Source organism: Oryza glaberrima, chromosome 8 (assembly GCF_000147395.1).
Source record: "Oryza glaberrima chromosome 8, OglaRS2, whole genome shotgun sequence".
NCBI classification, from domain to species: domain Eukaryota; kingdom Viridiplantae; phylum Streptophyta; class Magnoliopsida; order Poales; family Poaceae; genus Oryza; species Oryza glaberrima.
Window position 1 is genome coordinate 18,474,314 of NC_068333.1, and position 20,030 is coordinate 18,494,343.

General features: G+C 40.9%; 3 protein-coding genes across 4 annotated transcripts; 2 read left to right on the top strand and 1 right to left on the bottom strand.

Annotated features, from left to right (window-relative positions):
* Positions 1 to 1,454: 1,454 nt before the first annotated feature.
* LOC127782984 (GDT1-like protein 5) lies at positions 1,455 to 5,233 on the bottom strand. The gene is made up of 12 exons (XM_052310279.1): positions 5,117 to 5,233; positions 4,937 to 5,005; positions 4,026 to 4,085; positions 3,891 to 3,938; positions 3,295 to 3,383; positions 3,162 to 3,198; positions 3,033 to 3,080; positions 2,418 to 2,486; positions 2,256 to 2,300; positions 2,121 to 2,182; positions 1,966 to 2,038; positions 1,455 to 1,877 (listed from the first exon to the last, which is right to left on the bottom strand). Exons 1-12 carry the CDS (start codon positions 5,135 to 5,137, stop codon positions 1,800 to 1,802), a joined length of 699 nt encoding a protein of 232 aa, XP_052166239.1. The 5' UTR covers positions 5,138 to 5,233; the 3' UTR covers positions 1,455 to 1,799.
* A 6,748-nt stretch (positions 5,234 to 11,981) lies between these two features.
* On the top strand, positions 11,982 to 14,894 carry LOC127781137 (uncharacterized). 2 transcript variants are annotated; one of them, XM_052308045.1, is made up of 7 exons: positions 11,982 to 12,147; positions 12,823 to 13,048; positions 13,159 to 13,214; positions 13,303 to 13,381; positions 13,477 to 13,615; positions 13,976 to 14,089; positions 14,308 to 14,894. In XM_052308045.1, exons 2-7 carry the CDS (start codon positions 12,876 to 12,878, stop codon positions 14,497 to 14,499), a joined length of 753 nt encoding a protein of 250 aa, XP_052164005.1. In that variant the 5' UTR covers positions 11,982 to 12,147; positions 12,823 to 12,875; the 3' UTR covers positions 14,500 to 14,894. The 2 variants fall into 2 exon arrangements, with proteins under 2 accessions (XP_052164005.1, XP_052164006.1); XM_052308046.1 differs by having other exon boundaries at positions 11,982 to 12,142.
* A 780-nt stretch (positions 14,895 to 15,674) lies between these two features.
* Positions 15,675 to 16,967, top strand: LOC127782368 (uncharacterized). The gene has a single exon (XM_052309544.1). The coding sequence runs from the start codon at positions 15,729 to 15,731 to the stop codon at positions 16,857 to 16,859; it is 1,131 nt and encodes a 376-aa protein (XP_052165504.1). The 5' UTR covers positions 15,675 to 15,728; the 3' UTR covers positions 16,860 to 16,967.
* Positions 16,968 to 20,030: the final 3,063 nt, after the last annotated feature.

Below are 20,030 nucleotides of genomic sequence, written 5' to 3' on the forward strand. Positions count from 1 at the left end.
TCGCCTTCCCGGCCTGGTCCATCGTGTCGGATCGGCGGCGAGAAGCACCGCGAACCAGTCCCTGGGCCTCGGCATCCACCCCGGCTGCTGTAGCGCCGCCTGGAACGTCATGGCAGCGAACAGCGTGGCCACCACCATCCAGCCATCCGCCGGCGACGGCAGCGGCAGCCTGACGGCCGATGTAAATTGCAAGCACTTCAGCTGAGTTGATTAGCCTGGACAGAATTGGTAGAGTCATCGGCGACAGAATTAATCGATCCATCGATCTCTGGCTCTCTGCACAAAAATCAATGATGTGCTCCAGCTCACTCTCTGAATGTGGAATCCTAACATGATTAATGCCATTGTTTTGTAGTCTGCTCCTGCTTCTTCATGCCTTGTCATCGTCGTCTTCCGGCGCGCAGCGGCGCGAATCCGGCGGGGCTGGGCGGGCAGAGCGACGGGGCGGAGTGGGGCAGCGGCCGGCGGACGCGCGGCGCGGGCGGAGTGGCGGCGCCCGAAGCCGGCGGGGCTGCGGAGCCAAGCGAAGGGCGCCAGCCTCGTCGTCGTCGTCATCCGGCGCGCAGCGGCACGAAGCCGGCGGGGCGGGGCGAGCAGAGCGGCGAGACGGAGTGGGGCGGTGGCGGCGCGCGAAGCCGGTGGGACGGAGCGGCGGCAATCTGCCGGCGGCGCCCCCAACTCCCTCCGATCTCCACTCCCGCCGCCTGGGCAATCTCCACTGCGCTTCCTCTCTCCACCGGCCGAGCGCACCGCCGAGGTGAGTGGCGGAGGACGTGGGAAGGGCGTCAAGACTGGCCTCGTCCGCCTTCTTGAGGTCGTTGTCCCCGGCGCCGCCGTGACCGTGGCCGGAGAGGGGAGATGGGGATGGAGGAGGAAGAAGTGGTGGGGGGTGAGAATGACATGTGGGGCCTACGTGAGCCCCACTATTTTTTAATTAATTTATGTGTGATACTGACATGTAGGTCCCACAGGGTTTAATATTTTTTCGGATTGAATTGCCACGTTAGCGGCACGTCAATTCCACGTCAGATGAAGACCAAGTCAAATTAGCCACGTAGACGCCACGTCAGCTAGAACCGTCGTTCAAACCGCCGAGGAACTTATTTTGCACTGGTTTTCATAGCTGAGGGACCCATTGTATCTAGTTTTTCGGTTGAAGGACGAAAATCGGATTCGTAAACAAGTTAAGGGACATCAGATGAACTTATTCCTACAAGAGATAAGCAACTAATTCTGGCCTGTGGTTCAGAGCTCCCAGACACAGAGTCTGGCTTCATGCCGACTGATTCAGCACACACATTGCCTGTCTTATAGTCCAGTTGAATGTAGTCTCTGCAGGACAAATCCGAAATCCCAAAGAATAAAGATTTTAAAAAAGTGAAGGGTGATGTTAGAAAAACAACTAATTCTGAAATCACTTTTTATGATTTGTAACCCCTCTTCAGTCCAGGCAATTTAGTCCGAAGACTAGCAGTTCTTATGCATAGTTGCGACCAAAAAAATAGTATGGTAGTATGCAGCAACTACTCCGACAGTTTTGGCTGAATGTTGCCTGGTGCTGGGACTAACACGAAGCAACCAGTAGAGTCTTTGGTACCATCTTGTTATTTATGAATGATGAGTGAAATGTTTACAATGTGTTGACTAAGCTAAGTAATCGCCATCCTCCTTGCAAAGGATCAGCGCTTTCGTCGCCATCGTCCACCTACTCAGATGAGATCAAGTCGTAGTGAAAACAAGCTTGTTAACCGGCCATGATGAACATGATAATTCTCCTTATGCATGACTTTCTGGGGGCATTATAATTCTCCTTCTGGTCCTGACAAGTATGACATGATACCAAACAGCAGGAATAGCACTCCACTCGACAATCCGACCTACATAAGATAAGTAAAAATTGCATCAGATGCAGAACATTGGCACTCCATTGGCAGTACAAAAGCAGGATGAAGCAATTGTTCCTACCATTTTCTCAGATATTTGAGAGGCCAAGCTTTTCCCACCCATAACAGCAGCGGTAGTGCAGAGTGCTTGGGCCCTATGCACAGTAGTAGGTTTAGTCAGGACCACATAATAAACCATTTAAAAAGTGTAAGGGAAACAGAAGATGTAGCTCGTACAGAACTCCCCCCAGGACAACACCGAATGGATTTTCATCAGCAGCCAAACCAATAGTAGCAATCTGAGAAGAGATTCAGAATTATTAGCTAATTAACAAGTGCTTGACTGCATTGCAAGGCAGAAGTTGAACTTACTTGACTCTTATCACCCCACTCTCCAAAGAATGTAATGGAAAATGCCTACAGCACAATTACAAAGTACAAACGAGCTTGTTAAAATTCCAGAAAAAACACGAGCACCGTATCTTTTGTCAAATATACCGTGCATATAATCACTTAATCAGTACTAGTTCGTACCTTTATAAAGATTGGTGAGAAGAACTGCAAAACAAATGGTCTTTGCTGCTTCTTTTTATCATCATTTGCCTAAAATTGAACAAGGATGAGTTGCATCAAATTAATAGTGAAAAACAAAGTTGACCAATTGAAAAGGGTAAACAAGCCAGGATTACCATCAATAATTATTTTTTTATATTGCCTATCACCAAAATAACAGCTGCTTTTTTTACTTCTGTTCACAAACATCGAAACAAATAGAGAATTTCGGCTAGTTTTCACCTCTTTCCAAATTTCCTATTTATATAATTCAAAAGGTTGTAAAAATATATACAAATCTAGGTCATGTTAAAGTATGTACAATGTGCACAAAATATGTGTAGTACACATGATCAAATCTTCACATTGACTTTTGCATTGAACTACTTCAACATACTCTACATATATATTGTTCTTAAGAATTCTCTTAAGTACACAAAAATTTTGATAGCTGAATATATCTAGAGATAATGAGTAAGGATGGGAAAAGAAAGGAGCTCAAGACTTCTATTTTCACTGTACACAAGTAGAAAAATCTACAGCAATGAAAGGAGCACAAAAAGTGATTAATAATGGGCACGCCTCTTGTAAACTGACCTTAGATTTACTTTTCGATTCTGCTTTGTTGCTTTTAAAATTAGCATCCTGAAAATTAGGCAAAACTTAGCAATAGGTTACTTGAACTACAGTCCACTATAACATAAGGCATGGATAAAGTTTGCTGACCAGCTCAGCTTCCACTTCAGCCAATTCTTCTGAATCTCTGCATGGTAAGTTATTCAATTACTAAAGTCACTCACTAAAAGACCAAATATTAGTAGCTGAAGGTTAACTGAATGGCAAAGAAGCAGTTAAGTACCCATCTTCTTTGAAGCCTTCCCACAATGACAAAATGCCAAACACAAAGAATAGCAGAGTGGTCACATGATGAGTCCATTTGCGTGATATCTGTTCAATACAATACTATCATTTGCAATATCTTGCAATGTAAAGAATTTGGCAAATTCATTGCAACAATACAGCTGACAGGAACAGGGTCAGTACTATCCACCCTAAGGTACCAGTGAGTGTATCACCCATCCATGCTTAACTACTGTACTTGTGAGGACTATCAATATAGAAATAGAAGTTCCATCAGAAAAAAAGTTTATTACACTATCATTGTCAAATAGAATATGAACACCTATTTAGCAAGACATTGGTATGATTTCTTTAGATCCCACTTTTACTGGGTTTGCTGTTCAAAAATTATCAACCCATTAACCATATTATAATGTAAGCAGCACTCGCTGAGTCCAATGTGGATGCAGTCCAGGTGGGGAAAACACATATTTCGACAAATATATGTATACATAATGTGCCAAGAATACGTGGAAGCCTTTAGACATAGTAAAAAAAAAAAAACTTGATGTGCTAATTTTATAGTAGGTCCAATAATTTCTTACAGTGACTTACCAGATTAGGCGCAACCCAACCAAGTGAAACTGATAGAGCCGTCATCACCTGTATTTTTAAAATTCAACACAAATAAGCACACAAAAAGTATGACCCTATACTGATGAATGATTTTTTTTTGTTGAAAATACTCACTGTTAATGAGGTGAGACAACCAGCAAGAACAAGCTTCCGGGGATAGCGCATGGCCAGAATCTTACAAAGGTAGATGTAAAAAGGGTAAGTAAAGCAGTGCTCAAATAATAGCCGTCCAAGCAAAAGGAGAACAAAAGCTTTTCAGAGTGGAGTGTATCACTAGAAAGGAATATGTTCGTCTTGCTATGTCAGACGCTCTGAAACCCACAGCCCCCTGAACCTGAAGAGGCAACATTCTAACCACCGGTGCCTCACTCTCTCTAAGGTTACTATCCCGGTGAAAAAATTTTGTGTGGAAGAGGACAAGCCTCTCATTAAAACTAGCAGCAGCCTTGCAGAAAAAGGAGTGGCCAACTCATGTGGCAGGTGAGGAAATTCACAACCGTCCAAGAAACCAAATGCTCTCTCTATCTCTGTGCCAACATGGGCGCTGCATAGAACCCCAGCCGGAGAAGTGGAGAGGTGAACAGGAGAGTTCCCAGCCACAGATAAATGGGACCATTTGAGAACACAAGCAATTCCTAGCCAAATTCACCAGCGGACAGAGGAACGGGAACAAAACGTAGCTCACAATCTTGGCTAAGTAGAAGATCCCGTTCTTAGCAAACAAACAGTATGAATTGGTCCCCTGTAATTGGATACACACCGCTCACCTGCTTTACTACTTCACCGAGATTCACAGCTACAGTCCCAGCTTCCCCTTGACCCCAATCCAATCACCACCAAGAAACGAGCCAAGACCCACACATCGCCGCATTCCAACAAGAGAAGAAAAGAGAAAAAGGAGAGATGACTGCGCATCGGCACCCGAGGGAGGCATATCGTCGAACACCCCGCGCGCGCATCCACACCCTTCTGAGACAAGCAGAACGAACAGGGGCGAGCGAGCAAGGTGGAAAAAGAAGGCGTACCGCGGCGGCGAAGAAGGTCTTGTCGCCGATCTCCGAGAGCACCGTCATGGCCAGCGACTTGGTGAACCCCTGCACCAGCGGCAAAAACAAACAAACAAACCAACAAACCAACCCCGTCACATCCTTCGTTTGCGCAGCAAACACTCGCAACGAGAGAGAGGAGGAGGAAAGGGAGCTGACCCCGAGCAGAGACGGCGCCATGGCGGAGGAGGAGGCGGGAGGAGGGAGGCGGCGCCTGCTCCGATCTCGGCGGTGTCGGGGAGGGGCGATGCGAGGGAGGCGTGGGTTGGGGATGGGGGGGGGGGGGGGGGGGGGAGACGCAGCTGGTAGTAGTCGTAAATAGCAGCCGTGGGGGGGTCTCCGCGGCACGAGGCGAGGGGGGCGCGCGGCCGTCGGATCGGGGACGGACGGCGCACGTGCGGTGGTGGGTGCACGGCGGGATGCGTGCGTGCCAGCGGCGTGACCGCGTCTTGTGTGTTGTGTGCTGTTACTGCTTTGGTTGCGACGTTTCCCGGGTCACTGGGGACCTGGGGCTGGGGGTGGGTGGGTGAGGGGACTAGTCGATAATAATCCACTAAAATATAAAAAATTTTACTTCCTCCGTTTCACAGTGGGTGGGTGAGGGGACTAGTCGATAATAATCCACTAAAATATAAAAAATTCTACTTCCTCCGTTTCACAGTGTAAGACTTTCTAGCATTATCCACATTGAAATAGAATTATGGAGGGAGTATGTAATTAGGACAAATTGAAATAGAATTTTTGTAGAAAGTATTTGCTATAATATAGTTTGCTCTAGCTCTAGAATATGTGTAGACCCGCTACCGGTGGTGGCACAACGTGAGGCCGAGGTATGCTTAAGGAAATTTAAGATTATGAGAAGCAGCTAGTTGGTAGTATTAAAATTGGGTTCATGTTTTTGATATTTTTTTAAGATTTTATAACAATAGATTAGTTGAATCTAAGTAAAAATTTGGGTTGTTTGGGGAGCTGGAGTTTCTGGAAAAAGCTGCAACAGTTAAAAACTTCATAAACAGAGTTGTGTTTGAGTTGGGAAACCATTTCTGTCTGGCATGCAAAACAAAACAACGAATTAGCACACCATTTATTAAGTATTAGCTTACAAGACTTAAAAAATATTAATATGATTTTTTTAAAAACTTTCCTAGAAAAATATTTTATGAAAAACAAAATATTTCAAGCAACATGTGCATGGAAAATGAGAGAGTGGAAGTTAGAAATATAGAGAGTATAGGACACACCATAATCAGAGTGCAATGTAAAGTATTTTTTTTCAAAAAGAAAAAGAAAAGTGTAAAATGTATGCACCCGATTGTTGTAGCAAATAATGGTGGAGGAAGGCATGTTTTTATTTTTGGAAACTCCACATAACTAAAATCACTAGAAAATGGTACTTTTGTAAAAAAGAAAAGCAATTGACGTGACATTGTGGTGGTTGCTTTGGTGAAAGCTCTATTATTTACTTTTGTTTAATGTAAATAATCAGGACCGGATTTACTAACCATCTCACTATATATGTGCAAAGTCTTAAAATATGACGTCAACGGAAAAAGTTGGTGGTTTGTTTCTCTCAATTGTCAGAATAATCGGTGTTTTATAACTTAAGTTCGATCTTATCGGAAATAGTGTTGAATTATATGATATATGTTGTTATATCTAATTACTCCACCCGTTTGCTTCTCATGAAAAAGATTGTGTCAATTAAGATGTCTTGGTACGTATGTCACTACAACCACTAGGCTACATGTCATTTTCATGTATTGCTAGTGCCTGGTAGAGTACTTCTCCTTTTGGATGCCATCTCTAATGCTACAAGGTGTGAGGAACACAATCGGTTAGGCTAGTCGTTATTTTGATGGTCCTGTAAATATATAAGTTATTTTGGATTTTTTTTTTCTTTTTGGCAGCAGTACTATTGCCTTTAGTAAAGGACTTGTATCGTAAGATATGCCTTTTTTTTTTTAGAACTTAAGGTATGTCATCTACAAAATCCTATTTCTCCAGTGTGCATGCTTTTCTTGTACTTCTAGGAGGGCTTTCCTTCTAGCTTGTCAATCCTTTTATCGATGGCATTGATGTTTTTTTTCTAGGTTCCAAGCTCAATATGATGGATTTTCGGCCACTAGATTTAATTATTTTTTGTCAAATAAGATACCAAGACAAGGGTCGATGCATGCATGATTCAAGTTTACACATGTCATTTTAGTAGTACTTTGATGCAAGGAATTGGTTTTGCCGGTGAATTAGATAATTGGGTCCCTTAAACAAACCTACCACATAAAAAGAAAAAAAGGATAATAATAAGCTATAAGGCTACACTTATATTGAGGAGAGCTAGCTTAGCACGTGCTCTAAGATAAATACATTAAACATATAAGTGAGAGAAAGAGAGAGGAGAAGAAAAATTGAAACCAACTTTATAACTCTATTATATATGTTAGCTTTAATATGGGTTAATAGCTGACAATGAGCTCTGCTATTGAACTTGCTCTAAATACGTAACCAATCTCAATACTCTTTTGCACAAACAACTAACTTGGTGGTCCAACAGGTGACGAGACTGGTTGACATGGCTGAACGTGAAGAAAACCACCAGGTATCCTGCTTAGCATTGTTCATTTTTAGCAAACTTATGAAAACTTAGATTATTGAATTGATTATTGCTATGCATTATCTATTTGATTATAGGAATAAATTAAATATTTTGATAGATAAACTTAATTAATAGCTTAAATAGTCTACGCATTTATAGAAGAAATTTTTTGAGAACATATAGTTTTCGAAGCATAGAGTAAATAATCTGTTTTAACAATCCAATGAATGAAGAGAACAGGTCTTAAGGATATTAGCACAGTTGTACTACTAGCTAAGAAAGTTTAAAGTTGACTTTATAGAACTCAAACGGTATTAGAGGTGTCAAATATGTATACTAATTGAAAAAAAATCAAAGTTGGAGTACCCTTTCTTTTTTAAAGCAAGTTCTAAGTGAGTTTGCATGCACAAAACAATTTGATGTTATTGTTCAAAGAGTATGCTAAAGAAATAGTATTGTTGATATTGATAATAGAACTATGATTATTTTTGTGGGAACCCATGGAACGGAAAGATGGAGGTGCGTGGGGATAAGAGCACAGCACTTTTTTTAGACAATGATAAGCGTACTGATGTTGACTCTTACATTCTGAACTCTTTTTTCTAAACTTTGTTTGTGTTAATTTGCAATCGTACGTTGTTCTATAAGTAATCGAGTTTCATACATGTTTTTATTTTTAAAATTGTAGATGTGTGGATGATTAATAACATCAATTACCCTTTGATTACTGTATTGTTTGTCAGGAAATGTTAGGATCATTCGATCATGGTACCTAAAATATGTTCGCCGCGCATTTCAGAAATAACTATTTTCGTTTTTCAAGTTGTAATTAATTATTTATCGTCCCCTCAAAGCAGGTCAGACAAGCAATTGTACTGCAAGACAATAGTGTTTTAGAAATATATATATATATATATATATATATATATATATATATATATATATATATGTGTGTGTGTGTGTGTGTGTGTGTGTGTGTGTGTGTGTGTGTGTGTGTGTGTGTGTGTGTGTGTGTGACCAGACCTAATTTTCATCCATCAAAACGAACCTAAAGGTTGGCATTTTCTCACCCCAAGATATGAAGGTAATTAACAGAGCTCAGTGTGTACAACTTCTTTTTTTTAAAAAAAAATTCAGTGTTACCTGTGCAGATTTTATACGAGTCAACTAAGCCGTCACGTAATTTATCACCGTCCCAAGCATCTGCATTAAAAAAATTGCCCAGCGACGGTTTTATGTATTTCTACTTTTTTTGTTGTTGTTGTTTCCAAACAATGTCTTGATCTAACCTCGATAACGTTGCAGACAAAAGTAGAAATATATGAAAGTATCAAAATAAATATAAAAATTTCAAATCACAGTAGGTGGCACAATGTATCATGTATCTACCCTTTCTCCTTTGATGTATGCCTAAGTGGACCCATCGATTCGTGGGATGGCCGGCTGGTACTAAATAAAAGCTATCAAATCTGAATCTGATTCCATTGGTAGAAGATCAAGAAGATTTTGGCTCGTTCTTTTCGGGTTAAGATGTAAATTCTACCTCCAATTTGTTTTTACGGTTTTAAACTACTAAATGATATGTTTCGTGCGAAAACTTTATATGTAAAAGTTGCTCTAAAATATCAAATATATTCATCTGTCAAGTTTATAATAATTAAAACTCAATTAATTATATACTACTTATTTTCTCATTTTAAGTGTCCTTAAGTTAATCTTAATCTTCATGTATCTCATTTGTGTATTTTTTTTCAGCCTCTATCATTGGGGTGCTCAGTAGTGCTAGCTCCAGTAGCGCAACAGATGTTCTTTATTCCGGTACTATAGCTGTAGCTGCCTTTTGAGATGTGGGCATGTGGTATATATAAAACTTAATTAATCATATGTTAATTTTTTATTTTACGTGTGCCAATTTAATTTCCATGTGGTGTTTGAAACTGACGAAGACAAATATTAAGTTGGCGCACGTAAAACGAGAAAGCCATTAATACATAATTAATCAAGTTTTAATTATTATAAACATGATAAGTGGATATATCTGATATTTTAAAAGTAACTTCTATATAAAAAGTTTTCGCACGAAACACACTATTTGGTAATTTAAAAATCGTGCTAATAGAAACCGGGATAAAATTCAAATCTTAATTAGAAAAGAACCGATCGTACAGGAGCAATTCCGATTGGTTTCATTTGAAAATAAGAAATCACCACCAAGCCAACGTAAATCAGACACATATTAATTTATATCACAAAAATATATATTATGTCAGCTGTATTCTTAAAACAACCGTACTTGAGAAGATAACTACCCCTGTTTAGTGGTATAAACATGCCAAGCCTATTTTGTCGCATCTAAAAAAATAAACACCATCATGTGTTTTTTGTGAAAGAGAAGTTCTAGTTTGATCATTCAGATTAATGCATCAGATTGCTATCTTGTGGTTATCCGTTTCTGAATCGATTATATTAGATGACATTGAAACGTGGCAAAAATAATGGAAAAATCCAAAATTATTTTCCAATTAGTGAAATGGACAGCGTGTGTCTATAGTACCTGAGCTTAGATACCTCACACAAAGTCAAAGTAAGATTTGCGCAAGAACAAAACAGAAGGGAATATTTCTTATTCATCCACAATAGCCGCAAGTACAAATACGATAAGGACGTACTATTAAAATTAGATCTGCATTGAGATAATTAAGTTCGATTAATAACATCACTGTTGATTCTAGTAGTACTATATTTCACTATTATTTTATGAGACTATAATTGTACAATTATAGAGGTCATGAATCATTGCTTCCATTTTTTTTCCTTTTGCGAGGATATTATTTTAATTTCTTTCTGTAATTTTTTTTGTGTACTTGGGATATGCGGCCAAATGCTGCTGTCAAAGTGTCAATGAACACGCCAACAGGTACTGCATACTAATTTGTATTTTTAGGACCAAATAACAATGCAACACATAGTATTTGACTTTGTAGAAAAAAAAAAGCAAGGCTGTTAATTATTGAGGGCTAGAAGTTTGACTCTGCGAGGATGAATGACAACGAAAAGAAATTAAAGGTCGGAAATTAAAACATGTGAAAGGAACTTAATAAATGGCAGAGGGTAGCTCGAGAGGGTTGATGTTATGTTCCCTTATAATTTGATAATGACATCTTACAAGATATAAAAGTGACGATCGAGTTGAATGAAATCTACACTTCCTCCATCTATTTTTGATAGTCATATTTCCAAATCTGAAAATTTTATTTTTGATAGTTATATTTCAATCCCCAACATATCATCTTAATGACTTTTTCGGATTTAATACGTGACTCTCTATTCTTCCACATATGATTGGCTACATGGGCATTAAGAAATGTAAATATTAATGAATCACTTGTTTACGAGGAATGGCGTGCCAAGATGAAATATGACTATCAAAAGTAGATGGAGGGAGTAATAATTAGCCTTTTTCCATCACTACTCTAGGTTTGCAGTCTTCAAGAATAAGCTGTCCACTGCTTTTTAATTTTCTTGATCGTTCGGTTTTTATGCTTTTAATGGCTCCCCTATCACCAAAATTCCTCATGTGTAGGGTACTGGCGAGACAATATCAGGTGCTAGGCTGCTAGCAAATAGTGTTGTGCTACCGGGGTGCTATTAAACTTAAAAAGTGTATTGAAAAGTCATAAACCAATAAAAAATATCTTAGGTAGGCAACACTTTGGCAAGTAGTAGTATCACATAAGAAATCAACTCAAAATTCAATGTACACGTTGAGAAAAAAAAATCTCATGTAAATAGTATTGCGAATTGTTTGAACACTATTTGCAGCACGGATTTATCTTTCTTGTTTTCTCACATCTACATCAAATTTTGAGTTGATTTTTCTGTATGGTACTACATATGATAGTGTTGCACATCTAAAAAAAAAATCACATTTTTATTGACTTTTTAATGTACTTTTAAGTTTAGTAGCACGTATGGTAGCACTGTGCTGTTTGGTAGCAGCTGAGATTCTCTCAGGTATTGGCTACTATACAAAACTGATTTTCACAAATGACATTCCATGTAAAAAGGCATAAATTCACATTGTTTTTAGATTTCCATTATTAAAAAAATCGAGGGCCTTAGCAATTTTAGCAGGAGGAACTAACTTATACTAAAAAGGAAAAAAAATGCTTAACCCTTTGCAGTTTTTTACACTTGCTGGGAGCCCTGAGAATAGCCTGAGAGCGAAGGCCCAGCAATTACACCCATTCTTTGAATGGGCCTAAAGTTTGGCCTGCACATGCATGGGCCTATTTCGACCCATCAAGAAGGCCCAAACCGGCGAGAAAAGCCTATGGGCCGAAACAATTACGGCCCGGCCCAAAGGTAGCGGAATGCCGCTTCGCGAATATTCGGGTTCCGGGGGAGAAGAGAGAGAAAGAGACGGAGCGAGACGTCGTCCTCTTCGCTTCAGCTCTTCTTCTCCCCCACCACGAGGGAGGAGAAGATCCTGTCGGGATCGGAATCCCCCCCTCCTCCTCCGCTCCTCGCCCTCTCCGTCGAGGAGGAGGCGGTGGTGGTGGTGGTGGCGCGGCCGCTCCAACAATCGCGAGGTGAGGTGAGCCTCGCTGTGCTGTTTTTTTTTTTCCTGCTTGTAGATTCCGGCAGGTTCCTCTTGTCCAGCGAGGAGGCGTTCGTAGGCATGTAGACTGCGAGATAGGCCGTGGTTGGTACGCCGGCCGCCGGCGAAGAGCACCGGATTCGAGAGAGGGGTTTCGCCGCGGGGCAGTTTGGTCGAGCTTAGGTTGCTCCCTGCGTCGGCGCGGGAGGGAGAGGGCTGAGCCGCTGAGGTTTTGTACTAGTTCGCTTCCATGTGTTGGATGGCTTTTTCATGCATGGTTGCTGCGCAACAAGCAGCGATGGCTAGCAAGGGAGTCCAGGGGGTCCTTGCTTTCTCTGCCTCTTTAACCGCCAAGCCGATGTGAAAGGGTACTGCAAACAACTCGTTACCTTATTTGGACCTAATTGTGGAGCACAATGAGCAAGAAATGTGCGCAAATTTTTCCTTTCGTTCATGGCATTGGATTAGCCATACATACCAGAGCAATTGTCAAAACCCATTTCTGAATTTTTAGTAAGCTAGAAAGGAAATTTTGTGCTCTGTACTATGGATACGCTAGCTACTTTCATGCATGTACCGATATATATACACGCCAATTTTGTGTTTGTGTGGAATATGCTTGTGACACTTAAACAATGCTTTACCTTTTGATCTTTTTCTTTTTTCGAACAGGAGTACCATTTGTTCTTCTTAGTTAATAGTGTTCACATAAATAAAGTGAATAAATGGGAGTCCGTGAAGATTCAAGACCTTTGGGAGGTCTAGATGGACTCTACGGGGTACAACTTGCAGGCCGGTCAATGTACAGTGATGATGAAGCCGTCAAAACTAGCATTATAGATCCTTTGGCTCGTGAACCGCAGGAGGGTGTTAGCACAAGCCGAAGATTGCTAATTCGGTGAGTCATATGGTTGTGTGCACCAACACGAACACGGGGAATACTATCCCAAAATTTGTCCTATACATAAAGAATTGTGCCTAACTTAACACTTTGTATTGCGTTGGCAGGCGGCTCTGGCAGCAGAGACCCCCATGTCTGAGGCCTATCCACTGTAGTCTCTCATGTATGTACAACCAACTGCAATGTTATCAATACAAAATGGTCTAGTATCTTGTTTGCTGATCTGATTGTTCAAATTGTTTTTGGATCAGGCGATAAACATCCGGGCGAAACTATTGCTAATGTTGTCACCTCTATTCCTTTCATTGTTCTTGGGCTGCAGACACCAAGGCGAGTACATTTCTGAAACTTTCAAATTGATCGCTTAAAGAATTTTTTTTGTTTGCTACCAAGTGCCAACTAACAGTCATGTGCCAGTCCTGCAGAAAGAACTTGAACACTGCACTTTACGCGAACTCACTAATTGGAGTTGGAATAGCTTCTAGTTTGTATCATACGTCAAGAGGACGAATCAGAAAATATATGCGATGGGCAGACTATACAATGATTGCCACTACAACACTTGTAAGTGAGATATTCTCGTAATATGATTGTTAAACTTAGATCAGAATTTATGCTCCGCGTAAAGATGCCCATTCTGAGAAGAAACATGGCATACATGTAATAAGTAACTTGGTTTGTTTCAAGTTTTCAACTGCTTGATAACCATATCTATATTGCAGCTTGACACATACAAGCCGGTTCCTGTATGCATATTTGGCATATCATCATTCCTCAACACTATAAGCTGCGCATTACACCTTTCTTCTTAGATTATAGCTGCTTTTGTGTTACACTACGACTGCAACTTGGATGGTTCATGCAAAGTTTTCTCTCTTTTTTTTTTAATCTTCTGGAGATTTTGACTTGCCGTGTTTCATGTAGTGTTTAAGCAGAGCACTCCGAAATGAGCATCCAAAATTACTGATGGCAGCATCCACATTGCTCCTACCTTTCCAGCCATTGGTGGTTTCAGCCGTCCACACTGGGATAATGGAGGCGAGTACTTCAAAGCTAATAATATGCTATTTTCTGACTGCAACAAAGAGTCTTGGGATTTTGATTTTCTCATTCTTTTTTCTTTTGCTGAGTTGGCCAAAGAGATGGCCAACCAAGTTGTATTAAGAATATGGAGATTTTCTCATTCATGCTGCACACATCCATTACCTATCCCATCCAATTCTCGAACAATTGTAACTTTCTCTGTTCTACCTCAGGTTTCATTCGCGAAGCGAGCATCCACGGAACCAGAGCTCAGGATGGCCCATAACCTACACAAGATGTCCTCCCTACTGGGAGGCGCGCTGTTCATCGCCGACGACGCCTTCCCGGAGACCCCCTATCTCCATGCGGCATGGCATCTAGCTGCAGCATTGGGGGTGGGCACATGCAACAAGCTTCTTGAATGATCACGTCCTTCCTGCCTATCTAGGCTATAGCTAGTTTTCAACAACCAGTTGATATGAATATGATAGCATTATAGCAATTCATCAACCTGCCGACACTGATCGCGTCACATTGTGTAGGTTCACATTGAACCGGAGAAATATTGGCACAGTAGGGTAGACTGGTAGTGCATTCATAGCCAGGTGTATATGGTACCATCTTGTGCCTGTATTACTGTATATTGTAGTCGTATGTTGTATTGTTGTTCCGTGAATAATGTACCCTAGTATGTAAACTTTGGTCTCAAAGAAATATATATATCGTAGCTAAACATGCATGTTCACATAAACTGAATGTAATATTTTGGCAGTTAAATAGTTCACACTAAACGGGAACTTTTGCATCTCAATGTACTATTTTTGCAGTTCAATAGTTCATTCTAATCTATATATTTGAAATTGTTCTGCTAATCTGTAGCAACGTGCAGGATAACATATACTACCTCCGTTACCTCCGTTTTTTAATAGATAACGCCGTTGATTTTTTCTCACATGTTTGACCATTCATCTTATTCAAAAAATTTACGTAATTATAATTTATTTTGTTATGAATTGTTTTATCACTCATAGTACTTGAAGTGTGATTTGTATCTTATACATTTGCATAAAATTTTTGAATAAGATGAATAGTCAAACATGTGAGAAAAGTCAACGGCGTCATCTATTAAAAAACGGAGGGAGTACTTTCTCTTCTAGCCTTTTAGGTTGGTTTTTTATAGGACGAAAAGATTATTACAATATATAAATGTAATGACATCTAAAAAAAGAACCAATCTTGTAGCCCTCTTGATTTGAATGAAGAATTTGGATTTCTTTTTTGCAGGATTTCAATGCTATAGAAAATTTTTCTAACCGCCCCTTCGAAAAAAAAGGATTTCACACTATTTAAATCCTATGAAACATCTCCATCCATGCAAGTTTAAAGAAATTTTAACACAAGGTCTAACAAAACAATCATTCCTATATTTCTTTTGATTATATTTTACAATTCTCTATTTTACACTTATATTTTCATCAAAATCCTATATATTTTTTTATTTTTTTTCCTAATCACGTTTCAAAGGAGCCCATAGTAGTGGCTGCAATGGCGTATAATTAAAAATACGCCATCAGCTGTAGAAGGCGTTTAGTCCAAAACCCGCATCCAGCTGACCCGTTCCTCCTGCGGTCCCGCCCAACCCAAACCTCTCACCATGCTCACCGCCGCTCCGCTCCTCTCGCCGGCGCCGCCGCCGCCGCCGCGGTGCCACGTGGCGATCCCCCTCCGCTGCCACGCTCCAACCCAGCAGGTTGCCGCCGCCGCCGCGGATCGTGGCCTCCTCCTCCGCGGCGCCGGGTCCCCCGTGGTGAAGCGCGCCCCCGGCGGCTGGCTCCTCTGGTACCAGTGCGGCGCGCGCGTCGCGCTCGCCGCGTCCACCGACGGCCTGCGCTGGGGCCCACCCGTGGAGCCCGACCCCCTCGTGACCTCCACCGACTGGTGGGCGTTCGACACCGCGGCGGTCCGCCCCTCCGACGTGCTCCTCTTCTCCGGCCCCGACGCCTCCGCCCGCAGCGGCTTCCCGTCCTCCGCCGTGTACTGGCTGTACTACTCCGGCTCCACCGACGAGCGGTTCGGCTCCCCGTTCCCCGCCGCCGCCGCCGCCGCGGAGGACGTCCCAGCGCTGCCGGGGCTCGCCATCAGCCAGGACGGCCGCCACTGGGCCCGCATTGAGGGGGACCACCACACCGGCGCGCTGCTCGGAGTCGGGGAGGAGGAGGAGGGTGGCGAGCCCCGCCGAGGGTGGGAGGCGCGCTGCGTGGCGGCTCCCAAGGTGGTGCTCCACGCCGAGGGGGACCTGCGGATGTACTACCACTCGTTCGACGAAATGTCTCAAAGGCACGCGATTGGGTTGGCAAGGTCCAAGGATGGCGTCCGGTGGAGGAAGGCGGGCAAGGTGCTCGAGGGCGGCAAGGCTGGGTCGTTCGACGAAGGCGGGGTGCGGCACGGGCATGTCGTCCGGGACCGTGCAGCTGGGCGCTATGTCATGGTGTATGAGGGTGTTGATGCCAATGGACGGGTGAGCATTGGGATGGCTGTGTCGGAGGACGGGCTAAAGGGGTGGAGGCGGTCCAGTGAGTTGCCAATTCTGTGCCCATCAGACGACGATGAAGGGTGGGATAGCACTGTGGTTGGATCCCCGTGTTTGGTGCAGATGGATGGAGCATATGATTGGAGGATGTATTACACGGGTGTTGGGAGGGATGGTGAGGCTGCGATCGGAATGGCATATTCAGAGGGGCACGGTCTTCAGAAATTTGAGAAGTGGGATGCTGTCCTCATGTAAGGGGAGATCTTCAAAAATTCGATAAGTTTGGACTTAGGAGGAATGTAAATGTGGAGCTTCTCCATGACCCTTTTGGTAATGTTAATCATGAAATTATTCCATGTTAAATTAACTTCGAGTGCTTATTATAAATCAATTCTTGCAATTTTTTTCAAAAATTGATTTTTGCATTTTTAGGTGTCAAAATAAACAAAACCCATCCTAGTGGATTTGTGTGGTAAGGAAAAACGGGTAATCTATTCCTTAAAAAAAATCTTGGAGATTATGTAATGCTTACTCTCAAACTTTTTGTTTATACAGTAGTGATATTCTTTGTTTCCCTCTTTATCTTTGGATTCTTATCTAATGATCCAGTACGTAATCCTAATTAATGATTCCACTTTCTGCAACTAATTTTAAATTAACTTCTAACTTACTGATCGATCCTGCTTTCCGCAACTCTGCTATCAGTGCATTGTTCTTCATTTTCTAATATTTATATTCATTATATCTATCATCAACAACAATATATAATAAATTAATAAGCTGCAAAGTTCCAAATTTCATTGGATCAGCATTGAACACTTCAGCAGTATATCCTGATATAGTGGATGCCAAACGTTACCAGGATGTTTATTGACTGTAAATTTTGCCTCATAATAGTTTTACTATGGTATTTGCGAAATGATTATATTCAGAGGTGGATCTAGAATTTATGGTGTGTGGGGGTTGGATGGCTGGATGCACCACTGATGATGAATTGTGTCTTTGAAGAGTAGTCCTGCAACAACCACATCATGCTGAGTGTGGCAGTGAACATGCTAGTCCCAGGATACCAGTTGGAGAAGAATGTATTAGAGAGCAGCTTGCATAGCGATGTTGTCAAATCTTGACAGAAGGATTGTACATAGCGATGTTGTCATCCATCGCTCCACAAAATTCCAAACAAAAAAACAACCTGTGAAAGGTGAAGCAATAAAGAGAAAAATGCAATACAATCTCCTTTAAATTTGGATTCTTTTTCCACAAATATTTTCCTCCATGTGTAGAACTTATATTTCAAACTTTTTCGAGTGATGGATCATACCATTACCGCTATTACAAATCTTTCTGGAAGGTGCTTTATGAGTTGAGAGTACCTAATTTGAGGTGCTTCTAGAGCACATGAAATGTACCTGTACATACTCAACATGAAAGAAATAAATTACTGTTTTTTCTTGCTAAATGATAATATCCTGAAAGCATTGTTTTGGAAAAAATATTCTTGAAACATGCAGAATTGCGTACGACATTAGAATTGACTACAATACCACATAATAATGTCCAATGAAGTAAATCAGGAATTAAATTGACATGAGTTAGATGCAGAAGTTATAGTAGTTCGATAGTCTTCTATCCCACAGTACTAATAATATCAAATACATTTTTCTGTTATGCTTGCAATGCTCCTTTTTCAAACTATTGTATTCCTTTGCGACTACAAATTATAAGTTATGGCTAGAAATGTTGAAGCATCATATTTGACCATCTGCATCATGCAAAATCAGATCATTTATTCAGTATTTACATTAAAAGGGAAAGAATAACGGATGTTATAATAGCTTTTCATGGAGTAAACTTATATTTGAAAAGTTCAATACCTACATCCACATTAAAAATCAATCACTTATCGACAAACCATACTTGATACAATGTCTACCTGCATTTGTACCTATTTGATTGATTATATCTGATCTATGTATCCTAATTCATGTACATACTCTGCTATGCTATATGCACATGGAGTCTCTATAGTCTTCCATGTGCTAACTTTCACGAGTGAAAGTTCTGAGCCACTGCTTTGGGCACGTCAATGTTCATATGGCATGACTGCATGAGTATTGCTACTTGCCTAAAATGTAAAATTTACTGTCTATTCCAATATTGGTTTTGAATTATTTTACCTCTGGGAGAAGCTAGTTCTAAATACATAGCATGTTAGGGCATAGGACCACAGTCAAATGTGAGTTATCAATATTAAAGTCAAGCTTGTTATTACATGGTAACTATTAAGTTCTAGGTAGTGCCATGTGCACAAGCAAACAAATAAAAGATACAAGTGCTTACCTGTAAGATAAACTTGCCAAAAAATGCTCAACAGTACTCATATACTGGTGTAGATGTTATCTTGTCCAGGCCTCCCTTGTTAGCCTAGCTTCCATAGCACTCTGCTGATTGCTGGAGGTGCACGTTATTAGATGTCAAGGATACCTCCTTGATTTTGATTGTATTTATCTTGTGATATGAATCTTGGACAGAAAATATGGTAGAAAGCATGTTTCTCTGTACTTTTTCATGGGCTGTCCTTGATCATTTATCATGCTGCTGTCAACGACTCAAAGCTAGGCTTGCAAAAATGATGGAATGTCTTTTGCAGTTTGCCTGTATGAACAGAATTTACACTTCTTTCCTTTTCTTTACCACATAATTTTCTAGTTCTCTTCCACAAAAAACTTCAAAACAATAGCTGTTGTTTCTTTTGGTTGATGGTGAGTTCCTGCCCTGCAAAGCTAAATCAACTTTTGGCCCTGCTTGGTTCAGCTTTTTCATAAAATCCAAAGCTAATTTTGATTTTCAGATTTTCATTTTTAAAAATAGTTTTAGGTAGGCCTACGACAATGGCATATCCTGTATTGCATTTCAAGGCTTGCGTTGATCTATACTCATGGTGTTTTTTTTTTCTTATCTAGAATGCAATAGCTATGGCAAATTGGCAATTGTACCATTTACATGGACATGGTAGATCCAATATTGTTGTTAGTCATGTAAGTTTTTCTCTGTCCTGATACACATGACGTTGTCAATGACCACCATAATTTTATTTTTAAGGGGCTACGGTGTTGAACAAATAGGTACAATCTTAATCCAGTACAAGGGGTTGATCTGTTTTGAAAAAAAAAGCCATGTGCAGAGGGAAGAACCTGTACTACAGGCTTGAATAATGCAATGCTGCATAGTTATTTCATTGGGGGCCATGGTTGTCCTTACTTCCTTCGTTGTGAGGTAAGTGTTTATCCATGAATTTCCTTGTATCTTATGTGCATCTGTCTTTAGGATGAAAACACCTTTCTCCTATTCTCTTCCTAAGAGTAACAGTACAATTTTCTTTCTAGTGTTGTATTTGTTGATTATATCATTTCCCGGACATTTTGA

Bases quoted from the DNA above. Each gene is read 5' to 3' on its own strand.
- LOC127781137 (XM_052308045.1), top strand. From the start codon at position 12,876: ATGGGAGTCCGTGAAGATTCAAGACCTTTGGGAGGTCTAGATGGACTC. The intron at 13,049-13,158 runs GTGAGTCATATG...TTGCGTTGGCAG, and splicing joins AGCCGAAGATTGCTAATTCG to GCGGCTCTGGCAGCAGAGAC. The intron at 13,382-13,476 runs GCGAGTACATTT...CCAGTCCTGCAG, and splicing joins CTTGGGCTGCAGACACCAAG to AAAGAACTTGAACACTGCAC.
- LOC127782984 (XM_052310279.1), bottom strand. From the start codon at position 5,137: ATGGCGCCGTCTCTGCTCGGG. The intron at 4,086-4,936 runs GTACGCCTTCTT...TACCTTTGTAAG, and splicing joins AGACCTTCTTCGCCGCCGCG to ATTCTGGCCATGCGCTATCC. The intron at 2,183-2,255 runs GTAAGTTCAACT...ATCTCTTCTCAG, and splicing joins AGTGGGGTGATAAGAGTCAA to ATTGCTACTATTGGTTTGGC.
- LOC127782368 (XM_052309544.1), top strand. From the start codon at position 15,729: ATGCTCACCGCCGCTCCGCTCCTCTCGCCGGCGCCGCCGCCGCCGCCG.